The 15,624-nt window shown below is 36.1% G+C and overlaps 1 protein-coding gene across 2 annotated transcripts in view; it reads right to left on the bottom strand.

Annotated features, from left to right (window-relative positions):
* GABRG3 (gamma-aminobutyric acid type A receptor subunit gamma3) overlaps positions 1 to 15,624 on the bottom strand; it is a 675,960-nt gene that overhangs the window by 19,619 nt on the left and 640,717 nt on the right. For both annotated transcript variants that reach the window (XM_046006975.1, XM_046006976.1), the window contains one exon: positions 273 to 425. In XM_046006975.1, coding sequence (XP_045862931.1) covers positions 273 to 425 — 153 coding nt within the window. The remainder of the gene's footprint in view (positions 1 to 272; positions 426 to 15,624) is intronic.

Genomic DNA, 15,624 nt, shown 5'->3' with positions numbered 1-15,624 from the left:
TAAGCACAGTCTAAGTAGTCTTCAAATTAGATCAATTACATTTGAACTAAATCTCTTACACTGGAAGAATTTTTATGCATAATTCTGTATCAGTATTATACAAAATAGTGGGAGACTTTTTTTTCCATTTTATTTATTTTTTCAGCGTAACAGTATTCATTCTTTTTGCACAACACCCAGTGCTCCATGCAAAACGTGCCCTCCCCATTACCCACCACCTGTTCCCCCAATAGTGGGAGACTTTTGATTTTGTTTTTGTTTTTGAAACTTACCTAATGCTGTTCTTGCTGGTGTAGCATCTTTTTTTATCCAAAATGACACCCAGGATAAAACCACAGTCAATATACAGGGAATGTATGTTTGAATAGTGAAGTATCCCATTCTTCTACTCAATTCAAAATATATGGTCATGACAACATAATCACCTGTAATAAAATATTATCAAAAGTAAAACAACTTTCTTTGATTAAAAAATATTTTAGGGAAATAATTTTGTTAAATGTATGACTTGAATAAAAATATACAACTACAATAAGATCAAATTGTGAAAAAAGTTCAAAATGCTGGTGTTCTTAAACTTAATTTTTATAAACTTTATTTTGTCCATGGCTGTGCAAGACATTTTACTGGTCACTGGAAAAAGACAAACAAACATATTAATTGATAGAGGAGACAGACATGCACATCTATTCTGTGATAGACCATTACTCAATGAGCTATTATTGCTTGAGTCCATCTATATGTTTCATGTTTAAAATCAAGGGAAACATAATCCACCTTCAAGTAGATTCATAGTCATTTTGTTTTTTTAATAGTAACAGAGCTAAACATTAACTTTCATACATAAATTTATGTAACAATTTTATATTTCTATTTTATAGCATTATTTTAGCATATCAACCTTGTATTTTATGTTTTATTTGATATTTTTATGTTGATCTTATCCTTTCATGACTCCAGCAGTTAGGCTGTGCCAACCCAGAAAACACAAGAAATCATCTTATGACATTCTGCTTCCTCCCACTAAAACAAAGCCACACCATAAAAGTTATTACTAAAGATTCCATGAGATTCCTTAAAGAGTTGGGAGAGGGTGCACACTTAATGCATTAGGCAATTTATTCCCAAAATAATTTCTTTTTGTGTCCTTTCTATGCAACATCCTGTTGAGAACACATCTGTCCCCCACCTCCGCTTGACCTACACTCTTCATCATTCTGGATTCAGCATTTTGGCACCTGAAATTACCATGTCCAGATCTGAACTATCATCTTCCCCCACACCAATGCCTGCTCTTCTCTCACCAAAGTTAAGTCCTTCTCACTAGGCAAGGCAGAAATACAGAAGCTACCTGTGAATCTTCCTTTTCCCTTCCTCATTTCCTGCATTGTTCTCAATTCCTTTCCCCACAAGTGCCAGATTCTATTACAACTACCATCTATCTTCTAACAACTAACCCTTTCCCACTCCAGACAATTCTATGTCCTATCATCAAAAATATCATTCTAAAACACAAATATCCAACATATCTCTCCTTAGAATCCTTCACCAACATCTTGCTACTCTTGTATTATTGTCATGAATTTAGTATGGTCCATATCGTTTTGCATGCAATGCCCTTTGCCCCTTGCAAAGGAAGTCTTTGCACTCTGGGCACCAGAGTCTCCCCAGGTCCTCAGATATACCAAGACCTTTCCCACTGGGCAAATAAGTCTCTTTTTATCTGCCTAGGGTGCTCTTTTCTTTTCCCCTTCATCCCAGTAGTTCCGTTCACTTTGAATCTCAGCTTAGAAATCACTTAGTTTACCAGGAAGTCCTCACTATGTCCCTCTCAACAACTCTTATTAATTCATTCCTATAATTGCTAATATATTTTTCAGACCAGTGAAATGGTTGGGTTATAGAATATCTCTCTCTTGTTTACCAGTGTTATTTAGTGATAAGCAATCGATTAGTGTTTGTTTAATGAAAAGATGATAATGAAAGTCCCATTTTTACTTAAGAAGATTGACAAGGAGACTCTATTGAGTCCATATGAAAACTGCCTTTTAATTATTAGAGTTTTTTGTGGTGTTCTCTTGTAGCAGTATTCAGGATGGTTGACAGAAACATCAATACTGAGATCATTTTCCAAGAAACACTTAAAATTCTAAGCGAATTAACATTTCACTGCAAAGAAATAAAAATGATTAACCTGAAGCAATCAAAAGACACAAAGATATTTTTCTAATATGAATGCCAAGTTACATCATTTCCTGGGGGAATATTATTGAATTATGTGTGATACTTAAATGTCTATTAATTTTTACATAAAATTTCAATTAAAAGCCAAGCAGAAAACAAACATAGAAAGATAGAACATAGTAAATCAGTTATGAATGCAGCCTTGATGGAATATCCAGAGTTGAATAATTTCTTCAGCTACCACTGTAGTTTTCTGAGAAAGATAAAGAGGGACAATTTCAGAGCAGACACACAATTCATTTTAGAAAATCTATCTGCTTCTCCCCAACCAGAAGGAAATGGACACTATACCTGTGCTCAGCATACATCTTTGCTAACCCAGAGATCTGCTGAATGTCCCATTATCAAGTATGAAAGACAGATGGACTATCAGGGCCACATTCTGGGGCTTGATACTATAACTCAGTTGGTTCTTGGTGAGGTTTTGGGACACACTACAAGAAGCAGTTCCAGAGAAGGAGGAATCGTGGATTCTAGACCATTGCCCCACAAAAAAAAGAACACATAGTCAATGTGCCTCTCATCATAAATTGTAAGGAAGAGGCCATGGGGTCCTAATTTCCAGATGCATTGCATGTTTCTGTATACACATAATTTATTTGTGTAGGCCTGAGGAGAGGAGATAAAAACCGTCAGGGGAGGAAAAAGTTCTTCCCTGTATCTGTAAACATGAAAAGTTCTTCAGGCAGGCCAAATATATGCCTAAGTTATATCTGCCATTAGGTTTAGGGCTCTTGACTGAAGAACAATGTAGTTCTTTCTATCTGTTCCCCTTCTATAAGTGTACATATACCCATACACATACATTCACACACTCAGACACTCACACACCCCCATGGACCCAGTCTGCTCCAACTTGGGTGTGAAGTCTCAGCTTCTGCTTTGTGTTTCTTGGAGAATTTTTTCCCCTCTATGTTATGTTTAAGCCATGCACTCTTATCGATATGCAGCTTTACTAATGCAGTTCATGAACTGGACCAGTTCATTTTCTGTTATAAGTTCTTTCCAAACCAAAGGGACATAGTTTTTTGGTTGGCTCATGCCAGATAATAGGGATCTAGAATCCACAGAGGTTCTCCAGAGTCCACCCTGGAATGTGCCTGATGCCCACTTTCATGGTGGAAAATGGAAAAGAAAAAATTGGGGAGGGATTGAGAAGCTTCTCTTTGATCCATCAAAGTAAAAAAAGAAAATTCACCTTGGGCCTAGTGGAATTATAAGAACAAGTCGCTCTTTGCCAATTGTTCATTTGTGTGTGTGTATGTGTGTATTTCCTGAGCCAATGTAAGCTTTTTGGAAGAGCATGTGTAGTACTTTTTAGCACAATGGCGCATATTTATGAAATACAAATTTATCAAGCTACTACTGTATTTCATGAAGTTGGAAGTACAAAGATTAGTAAGATTCAGAGTTCTCCCAGGTGGTGGGTAATAGGGAGGGCACGTATTGCATGGAGCACTGGATGTTGTGCAAAAACAATGAATACTGTTATGCTGAAAAAATAAATAAATAAAAATTAAAAAAAAAAAAAGATTCAGAGTTCTCTCAAAGCTAAAGACTAGCCAGCCACATTTTCTGTACTCCAGCATTTTCTTCCAGAAAGAACAATTATAAATAATTATTTACTCCATGCTACTGATAACCTTGTTTATTTATTACACCTTATGCACCAAAAACTTCCTTTGTTTTTTTTTTTTTAATATTTTAATTTTTTTTAAGATTTTATTTATTTATTTGACAGAGAGAGATCACAAGTAGGCAGAGAAGCAAGCAGAGAGAGTGAGAGGGAAGCAGGCTCCCTGCCGAGCAGAGAGCCCGATGCGGGACTCGATCCCAGGACCCTGAGATCATGACCTGAGCCGAAGGCAGTGGCCTAAACCACTGAGCCACCCAGGCGCCCCCAAAAACTTCCTTTGAATTTCTCATTTATTATTTTTTATTAACCTATAATGTATTACTTGCCCCAGGGGTACAGGTCTGTGAATCATCATTGAATCTCTTTTAAACATCATTGATATTTCTCCAGATTTGCTCCCCTTCTGATGGTCATTTTTTCTCACTCCTTCACACAGATATCTCCTTGGTCTCCTTTCAAAATATCCTAAGTTAGTACCCTTCAAAAGCCAGCCAAGACGTGGTTATTAGAAAGCAATATTCAGTTAGGAAAAAAAAAAGTTTTTCCTTGGAAGACTTATCTTTTTCTTTTGTTTATGACATGTGTTCATGAATTAAATTCTTCATTTTAAGGAATTAAATCTTTCAAACTTTTATGTTATTGTTAGTGCTGTTGAGAATCTGTTTCTTATCCGGGGATCACAAAGGTATTATATTGTTTTTGTCTATAAATTTTGTTTTTATTTTTATATGTAGTTGATTCTTCTTCAAATTAAATTTCTTAAAGTCCAAGATTGGCTGTCACAGCATCATTCATTGTCACCCTCAGTCATCCACAATGCCATATAAGTATGGCTCTGTTTTATTCACATACCCATATATGTCTGGATCTGTTTTACATGTCAATTCCAGCACAATTACTACATTATCTTAATTATTAAAACTGGGTGATGCACCATAAAATGACCCTATATTAATAACACACTGGTACAATTCTCTCATCTTGAGTGTGAGAACCTGTGATTTTGTTTTAACCTATAGAATGTAACCTGTCATTTCTTTTATCAGGTTACTTTATAGAGCAAAGGTGAATGGATTTTGAGATCTGTTGATTTCAAGCTAATCCAAAGAGAAATTATCATTGGACCTGGTTCAGTCAGGTGAAAACACTTTAAAGAAGGACTGGGACTATCATGAAAAGAGATTCTCCTTCTGGTCTCAAAGAAGTGAACTACCATTAGCTCTACAGCTACAAATAATAAACTCTGTGAACAACTTAATGAGTATAGAAGTAGATTCTTCCTTAGTCAAGTCTCCAAATGAGAATGAAGTTTAGCCAATGCCCCAACTGCAGTCTTATGAGAGCTTAAACAGAAGACCAAGCTAAGCCAAATCCATGCTTTTTACTCACAGAAACTGTTGAATTTTGAATGCTCTGTTTTAAGTCATTAAATTTGTGGTAATCTGTTACTCAGAAATGAAAATAAGATGTCCAAATAAGATGTCCTTCGAACATATTCCTCCTCAATAACACTAGTTTGGCATCCATCCATATTTGCACCTTTGTGGGAGCTGTGGGATCCAGGTAGGAAACTATGAAATCCTGATGCTATTCAAGAATGAAGACAGTCATTTTAAGAAAACAGACTTTACTAAGGTAACTGACTCAATGAACCTAAAAACAGCTCTGTTTACCTGAGGACTCATCTATAGCCTCACTTGTTACTGGTTCTGTTGCTAGCACAATATGTCAAGGGACTCATGAAAAGTCACACCTACTGTTTGTTGGGTGATAGACATAAAGAACTCAATGCCAGCTGTGGACCACAAAATGGCTCATGAACCAGCTCCAGCCATGTGGGTCACTACTGGGAGTCTCTGAAGAACACTGACTTAGACATTTACCCACAGATGAGAGAGCCTTGGTGGAAGCCCAAGAGTCAATTGAGATGTTAAAGCACATTGCTAGAGAAAAGAAAAAGAAAAAAACTGAGACTGGACACAATGAAGAGGAATAGTTTGACTTTAGTCATATCACGCATCCCCCAAAGCAGCACAGCTCAGTAATAAGAGAGATGTTCTTGGTCTGTGATTTCTCCCACAGAGGTAAGTGAGAAAGTGTGACTGAGTGCTTGGCTTCCCTAGCTGTGTGGGATGCTGCTAATGAGGCCCATTTTCCCTCCTCTCACACAGAGTGCTGAGTCCTGAGCTACATGCCTGGAGGGTGGTGAGCACTGAGAGAATAGCAACCAGGGCTTGGAATGGAACATAATAAAGGGACACAGATCCTCCCAGCAGTCTCATGGACTCCATCAGGAGGTCTTCTAAAAGTTGCTGGGGAAATCTCACCTATGGACCACCCTAACTGGCCCACAGGCACTTCCAGTGCTCTGTGTACTACTCCTTCCCCCCAAAGTGACTAGCTCCCAGTGTGCTTTCTCAGGGGTGGTGAGAGCAAGCTTCAGCAGATGGCTAGTGAGTACACACAGAAAGATCACCCAAGTCCATAGGCCTGGGAGAAACTACAAGCTTGAGCACTTAGCAAAGGACTAGGGAAAGCAAAAGAGAGGCTGTCAGCACCCACTATGGCTTTTTGGGATTGACAAAAGGCATACAAGTTTAAATATTATTCCACAAGAGGGAGCAGGCACACTCATGGAAAAAGTGTGAGAAAGACTCAGAATCCCTAGCAGTTCTGATGGAAGGTATTTATCTCCCCAAGTCAGTAGGTAAAGACTGGAGGAAGTGACTGCTACTTCAAATGCAAAGGCAACAATGCAAGACATAAAGGAATATAAAAAAATAAGAAAACAGGACCCCAACAAATATCATGATAATTTTCCAATAACCAACCCCAAACACAGAGATCTGTGATTTACCCAATGAAGAATTCAAAATAGCCATTTTAAGGAAACTCACTGGACTACAAAAAAATAAAACACAGAAAGACAATATAATACAATTAGGAAAACAAGACACACAAAAAATCAGAAATTTGACACAGAAAAAAAAAAAAAGAACCAAACAGAAATGCTGGAGCTGAAGTATACAATTAATGAGGTGGGGAAAAAAATACAATAGAAAGCATCAACAGCAGACTTGATAAATCAGAAGAAAAGAATCTAAAATAGGAGAACAGGACCTTTGAAATTTAGTCAAAAAAAGAGTAAAATAAGAAGAATAAAAAAGAGTGAAGAAAATGTATGTGATCTGTAGAATATTATTAATAGAAACAATTTAATTACTGGAGTCCCAGAAGGAAAAGAGACTCATATAAAAATTTTAATTAGAGGGGCGCCTGGGTGGCTCAGTGGGTTAAGTTGCTGCCTTCGGCTCAGGTCATGATCTCGGGGTCCGGGATCGAGTCCTGTGTCGGGCTCTCTGCTCAGCAGGGAACCTGCTTCCCTCTCTCTCTCTCTCTCTCTCTCTCTGCCTGCCTATCTACTTGTGATCTCTCTCTGTCAAATAAATAAATAAAATCTTAAAAAAAATTTTTTTTAATTAGATAGATAATGGCTGACTGAGGCTTCTCAAATTTGGGGAAAGGTCTGGACACCCAAGATCATGAAGCTGATAGGTAACCCCAACATTTCAATCTAAAACAATTTCTCCAAAATATATTATAACTGACTAAAATAAAAGAGACAGAACATTAATAGCAGAAAAAGAAAAGAAAATTGTTCTCATACAAGGGAACCCCAACGAAGCTATCAGCATAATTCTCAGCAGAAACCTTGCAGACCAAGAGAGAGTGGAGTGATATATCAAAAGTCCTGAAGGAGAAAAAAAAAAATCTGTCAAACCAAAAATACTTTACTTTGCAAGTTGTCCTACAGAAATAAAGGCAAGCTAAAGACTTTCCCAAACAAACAAAAACTGAGGGAGTTCATCACCACTAGACTTGCTTTAAAAGAAATGCTGAAAGGATTTCAGGTTGAAACAAAAGGAAGTTAGTCAGTAACATAAAAATATGGAAATATACAACACACTGATAAAGGTAAGTATATAGTCAAATTCAGAATATTTAAAAAATATAATATGATGGAGTGTTAACCACTTTAGTATAAAAGTTAAAGGAAAAAAGGATTAAAATAATTATAGTTATAATAATTTGTTAATGGGCACAAAAATAAAAGGTAAATTCTGATATCAGAAATATAAAAAATTAAATAAAAGAGAAAGAATAAAAATAACATTTTTAATGCAAGAGAAGTTAATGTAAAATAGACTGTCACAGCTGTAAGATATTTTATTTAATTCTTATGGTAACTGTGAGGCAAAAAGCTACTGTCCTATGGAAATAAAGTCTACTATAGATATGCAGAAGATAAAGAGAAGGGAATAAAAGAATACTACAATGGAAAGTTATCAACTTACAAAGAAAGACAGCAAGAGAGAAAGAAAGGAATAAGAGGATTATAAGATAGCCAGAAAACAATGAATAAGATAGTAAGTACATACTTATCAACAATTACTTTAAATGTAAATAGAATAACTTCTCCAATTAAAGACATATAGTGGCTGAATAGATTAAAAAGGAGATCTAACTTTATGCTGCCTGTAGGATATGCAGTTTTCAAGACATACATAGGCTCGAAGTAAGGGGATAGAAAGAGAAATCCCATGCAAGTGAAAACCAAAAGATAAGATGGTTAGATATATTTATGTCAGACAAAAAGATTTCAAGTCAAAAACAGTAATGAGAGATAAAGAAGGTCAGTATGTAATGTCAAAGGAGTAGATTCATCTAGAGGATATAATAATTATAAATGTAAGTGCACCCAACATTGGAGCATCTAAATATATTAAGCAATTACCAAAAAATCTGAGGAGAGAAATAGATAATAGTACAAATTCAATACCTAACCTGCAACAATGGGGAGGTGATTCAGATGGAGAATCGATAGGGAAATGTTGGACTTGAACTATATCAATGACCAAATGGACCTAACAGACATATTCAAAATATTCCATCCAACAGCAGCAAACATACATATTATTCTGAAGTGCACAGGGAACATTTTCCAGGAAAGATCACATGTTAGGTCACAAAACAAGTCTTAACAAATTCAAGAAGATTAAAGGCATACCAATTCTTTTTCTAACCACAATGGTATAAACCTACAAATCAGCAACAGGAAAAAAAATGGGAAAATTTATAAATATGTGGAAACTTAACCCCACACTTGTGAACAACCAGTTGGTCAAAGAAGAGACCCAAGAGAAATAAAAGCAATTCTTGGAACAAATAAAAATGAAAACATAAGGTACCAAACCCATGGGATGTAGCAAACCCGATTCTAAGAGGGAACTTTATAGTGACCAATACCAGCTTTAAGCAAAAACAAAGATGTCAAATAAAAAAACTTACTTTTACATATCAAGGAACTAAAAGAAGAAAGAAAGAAAGAAAGGAAGAAAGAAAACCAAACTAAGACCAGATTTAGCAGGAGGGAGAAAAAAAACAAAGATCAGTCCAGATATAAATGATAGGTGCATACCATCCACTGGATCCTCACCCAAAGCATAGGCATGGCTTTGGTTTTGTCCCTCCCTGAATGCCAAGTCTCAGCAAAGATGGGATTTGACATCATCCTTGACAAATCAGCCAAGAATACAGGAGGAAACCATGCCAGGTACAACCACTGGGATCCCATTGGAGAGCATGATTCTAGGTAAAACCTGATCTTCAGCCCCATCATGTGCCTAATCGCTGAACCCAAACATGAATCCTAAGCCTCACCCTAGTGCTCACCCTCAACCACTCCGCAGGGAGTTCTGGGTGGTGCCATCAGATAGGCCCCTGGAATGTGGACTCCCTGTCCATAACCTCAACGCTAGCCCTGGCTGTGGCACTGACAGGGCCCAAAGTTCTGAAGGCACATGGATTTGGGACACCTGGTCATGCCAGGTAGAAGCACAGGAAGAAACCAGGCCACTTGGAATCCCCAGGGAGTTGCTGGAGAGCATGGTCCTATTGAAAAACCTAAACCTCAGTGATTCTATGAACATTGCCCTGAGACCATACCAGAAGACTGAACCTCACCCTAAGGCCAGCCCTCAAGCTGGCCCTTGGGGCAGATCTGTGCACTGCCATCAGATCCTAAATAGCCAAAGCACTCTTGAGGAAGAACAAAAGTGGAGGCTTCACAATTTCTGATTTCAAACTATATTACAAATCTATAGTAATCAAAACAGTATAGTACTGGCATTAAAATAGGTAAACAAATGGAACAGAATGAGAGCCCAGAAATAAACATACACATATATGGTCAACTAATATTTGACCAAGAAGTTAAATATATTCGATAAGGGACATAATCTCTTCAATAAACTGGAATACTGAAAAATAACATACAAAATAATAAAACTGATTCCTTATATTATTCACAAAAATTAACTCAAAATGGTTAAAAGACTTCAATGCCCATCCCTTAGAATATAAAACTCCTGGAAGAAAATGTAGGGGAAAAATTCCTTAACATTGGTCTTAGCAAAAATTTTCTTTGGATGTGATACCAAAAGCACAAGCAACAAAAGCAAAATTAAACAAGTGGGACTATATCAGACTAAAAAAACTTCTGCATAGCAAAAGAAATAATTGATAAAAGGTAAAGCCAACAGATGGAATGGAAGAAAATAGGTGCAAACCGTATATCTGGTAACAGATTAATATGGAAGGTATATAAGGAACTCAACAAGGAATAAATCTGACTAAAAACGGGCTGAGAACCAAAATAGAATTTTTCCAAAGAAGACATACAAATAGTCTACAGATACATGAAAAAATGTTCAGCATCCATAATATCAGGGAAATGCAACTCAAAATGATAATAAGATATCACTCTGTACTTTTTAGAAGAGTTAATATCAACATGACAACAAATAACAATTACAGAAGAGGATATGGAAGAAAGAGAACAGTTATGCACTTTTGGTGGGAATATAAACTGGTGAAGCCACTATGGAAAACAGTATGGAGGATTCTGAAAAAATTAAAAATAGAACTACATATAATCTAGCAATCTCACTTCTGGGTCTATATCTAAAGGTATCTCAAAGAGATATCTGTATCCCATGTTCATTGCAGCATTATTTAGCACAGCCAAGGTACAGAAACAGCCTAAGTGTTCACATAGAGATAAATGGATAAAAGTAGTGAAAAAAAAAACTTACACACATACATTATATATATATATATTTACATGTATGCACACACACATATATATGTTTACACACACATGTATATGTAAAACTGAATATTTTCCAGCCCTGAGAAAGAAGGAAATTTTGCCATTTGCAACAAACATCATGGATGGGCCTCGAGGGCATTATCTGAGTGAAATAAGTCAGACACAGAAGAAAGATACTTTATAATCTCATTTATAAGTAAGCTATAAAAATGCCAAACTTTAGAAACAGAGAATAGAATTGAGGTCGCCAGGGTCAGGGATGGGGAGGATGGGGGGAGTGGGAAGATGTTGGTCAAAAGTTAAAATCTTCCAGTTATAGGAATAATATGTTCTAGGGATCTAATATATAACATAGTCACTATAGTTACCCTACTGTTTTATATAGTCGAAGGTTACTGAGAGTAAATCTGTAATATTCTTAACACAAGAAAGGTGATAATGTAAAGTGACAGAGTTGTTAATTAATCCTATTGTGGTAGTCATTTTGCAATATTTACATGTATCAAATCAACATGTTGTATACCTTAAACACACAACAATGTTATTTGTTAATAATACTTCAATAAAACTGGAAAACAAGAGATGGAAAAATAATACAATAACATTGATTACTAGTAGAAAAATCCTCAAACTTAGTATTCTTTTCCAAGCATACCAAGGCTATGGTGGGTCTTTGTGTTTCTATATAAATTGTAAAGATTGAAAAGTTCTTTGGGGTACCTATATGGCTCAATTAGTTAGTGTCTGCCTTCAGCTCAGGTTGTGACCTCAGGGACCTGGGATCAAGCCCTGTGTTGGGCTCCCTGCTCAATGGGGAGTTTGCTTCTCCCACTCCTTCTGCCTTTCCCTCAACTTGTGCTCTCTCTTTCCCTCCCTCCCTCTCTCTCAAATAAATAAAACTTAAAAAAAAGTTTTTTAATAAACACTTCGGGTATTTTTTTAAAGATTTTATTTATTTATTTGACAGAGAGATCACAAGTAGGCAGAGAGACAGGCAGAGAGAGAGGAGGAAGCAGGCTCCCTGCTGAGCAGAGAGCCTGATGCGGGGCTAGGACCCAGAACCCTGGGATCATGACCTGAGCCGAAGGCAGAGGCTTTAACCCACTGAGCCACCCAGTCACCCCACACTTTGGGTATTTTTTGGAGTATATCAATAAATTAATGTATCTTCATTTATTTATAGTTCATTGTGGCTACGTAGAGGTAGAGCACTTAACAAAACAAAATTCTAGCCCTCATAAAGATTTACTTATTTCAATTTGAATATCCTTCAATAAGATATTAAATTTCTTCCATACAGTCTTGGCATGTCTTGTGTTAAATTTAATTGTTGTTGGGTATACAGTCTGTTGTTATGGACATGATATATTTAAATTATATTTCTACTTAAATTACATTGTATAACTCTTTCTGGCATACAGAAATGAAATTTAATATGGATCTTATATCCAACTACCTTTAAAATCTTTTAATTTGAATAATAATTTCTATGGATTCTGTCTTTTGGGCTTTCTATGCAGAATATCTACCTCTGGCCATATATTAACAGAACAGAAAGATCATCTTGAGCAATCTTTTGTTGTTTTAATTTTTTCTCTATCATTATAATTTTTTTAATTTTTTAAAATTTTAATCCCATGTAGTTAACATACAGTATTCTATTAGTTTCAGGTGTATAATATAGTGATTTAATAGTTCCATATATTACTCAGTGTCATCAAGATAAGTATACTCTTAATCCTTTCACATCTTTCAGCCATCTCCTCACCCAACTCTCCTCTGGTAACTGTCAGTTTGTTTTCTATAGTTAAGACTCTGTTTCTTGTTATGTCCCTCCTTTTTTCTCCTTTGTTCTTTGATTCATTTCTTAAACTTCACATACGAATGAAATGATATGCTATTAGTCTTTCTCTGACTGGATTATTTCACTTACCATTATGCTCTTTCAATCCATCCATGTGGTTGAAAGCAGAAAGAGTTCAGACTTTTTCGTGGCTGAATAGTATTCCATATTACATATAACACATCTTCTTTATCCATTCACCAGTTATCCATGGACACTTAGGCTATTTTACAGTTCAACTATTATAAATAATGCTGCAACAAACTTAGGGGTGCATCTATCCATTAAAATTAGTATTTTTGTATATTTTGTGGTAAATACCTCATAGTGTGATTACTGGATTGCAGGATAGTTCTATTTTTAATTTTTTGAAGAACTTCCATACTGTCTTCCACAGTGGCTGCACCAGTTTGCATTCAAACCAATAGTGAGAGAGCTTTCCTTTTACTCCGAATTCTCCTCAGCACTTGCTGTTTCTTGGATTTTTTATTCTATTCTATTCATTCATTCATTCATTTGTCAGAGAGAGAGAAAGGAAAGAGCACAAACAGGAGGAGCAGAAGGCAGAGGGAGAAGCAGAGGGAGCAGCAGTCCTGCACAATGCGGGACTTGATCTAAGGATCCTGGGATCATGACTTGAGCCAAAGGTAGATGCTTGACTGAGCCACCCAGGCACCCCTTGAGTTTTTTATTTTAACCATTCCACAGCTGTCAGGTGATATCTCATTGTGGCTTTGATTTGCATTTTCCTGATGATGAGCAGTGTTGAGCATCTTTTCATGTGTCTATTGGGCATCTGGATGTCTTCTTTGAAGAAATATCTGTTCATGTAATCTGCTCATTTAATTGGATTATTTGGGGGTTTTTTGGTGTTAAGTTCTTAATATATTTTGAATAATAACCCTTTATCAGATGTATCATTTGCAAATATATTTTCCCATTAATTAGGTTGCCTTTTAGTTTTTTTGGTTGTCTCCTTTGCTACGCAGAAGCTTTTCATGTTGCTATACTCCCAGTAGTTAAATTTTGCTTTTGTTTCCTTTGCCTCAGAAGACGCATGTAGAAAAAAGTTGCTACTTCTGATTCAAAGACATATCTGCCTGTACTCTCTTCAAGGACTTTTCTGGTTTCAGGTCTTACAAGTAGGCCCTCAGTCAATTTTGATTTTATTTTTGTGGATGGTGTAATAAAATGGTACAGTTTCATTCTTTTGCATGTAGCTGTCCAGTTTTCCAAAAGCATTTATTGAATAGACTTTATCTGATTGCATATTCTCATCTCCTCTGTTAAAGATTAATTGACCATATAACCATGGGTTTGTTTCTGGACTTTCTATTCTGTTCCCTTGATCCATGTGCCAGTACCATATGGTCTCAATTACTACAGTTTGTAATATAACTTGAAGTCCGGAATTATGATGCCTCCAGCTTTGCCCTTCTCTACCCCCCAAGCCGCCCCCAAGACTGCTTTTGCTATTTAGGCTCTTTTATGCTTCCATACAAATTTCAGGACTCTTCTTTGTAGTTCTGTGAAAACATTTCTCTCTCTCTCTTTTTTGTAGTGTCTTCATCTAGTTTTGATATTAGCATAATGCTGTTCTCAGAATAAGTTGGGAAGTTTTCCATCTTTTTCTTTTTTCTTTTATTTCCAAAAAGTTTGAGAAGAATAAATATTTATTCTTCTTTAAATGTTAGGTAGAGGGCGCCTGGGTGGCTCAGTGGGTTAAAGCCTCTGCCTTTGGCTCAGGTCATGATCCCAGGGTCCTGGGCTCGAGCCCCACATCGGGATCTCTGCTCAGCGGGGAGCCTGCTTCCTCCTCTCTCTCTGCCTGACTCTCTGCCTACTTGTGATCTCTGTCTGTCAAATAAATAAATTTTAAAAAATCTTAAAAAAAATAAATAAATGTTAGGTAGAATTCATCTGTGAAGCCATTTGATCCTGGACTTTTGTTTGCTGGGAGTTTTTTGATTACTGATGCAATTTCATTGCTGGAAATTTTCTTTTCAAATTTTCTATTCTTCCTGCTTCACTTTAGGTAGGTTATTTGAGTCTTTTTTTTTTTTTTTTTTCCTATTTCATTTATTTCTGTTCTAACCTTTTGGTTTTTCTTTGTTCTTTTTTTTTTTTTTTTTTAGCTACTTTAAATATAAGGCTAGGTGGTGTATTTGACGTTTTTCATGCTTCTTGACATAGGTATGTATTACTACAAGATTCCCTCTTAGAACTTCTTTTGCTGCCTCCCAAAGATTTGGGACCATTTTGTTTTCATTGTAATTTCTCTCCATGTAATTTGGATTCTTTTTCTTTCTTGGTTGACCCATTCATTCTTTAGTAGCATGTTATTTAACCTCCATGTATTTGTGTCTTTCCTGATTTTATCTTGTGGTCAATTTCTAGTTTCATAACACTGGTCAGAAAAGATATACAGTATAACTTTGATCTTTTTTTTTTTTTTAATTTGTTGAGACATGTTTTGTAGCCTAATATGTGATCCTTCTGGAGAATGTTCCATCTACACTGGGAAGGAATGTGCATTCTGGTATGTTAGGATGGGAAGTTCTGAATACATCTATTAAATCTGTCCGGTTCAGCGTGTCATTCAAAGCCATTGTTTCCTTGTTGGTTTTTTGTTTGGCTGATCTGTCCATTGATGTAATTGGAGTGCTACAGTCCCTTACAATTATTGTTTACTATTCCTTAGTTCCTTTCTGTTTTCTACTAAATGTTTTA

The sequence above is a fragment of the Meles meles genome, chromosome 6 (assembly GCF_922984935.1).
Source record: "Meles meles chromosome 6, mMelMel3.1 paternal haplotype, whole genome shotgun sequence".
Classification (NCBI taxonomy): Eukaryota; Metazoa; Chordata; class Mammalia; order Carnivora; family Mustelidae; genus Meles; species Meles meles.
The sequence above is the reverse complement of the archived record's forward strand: the minus strand, read 5'-3'. Positions and strand labels throughout refer to the sequence as shown.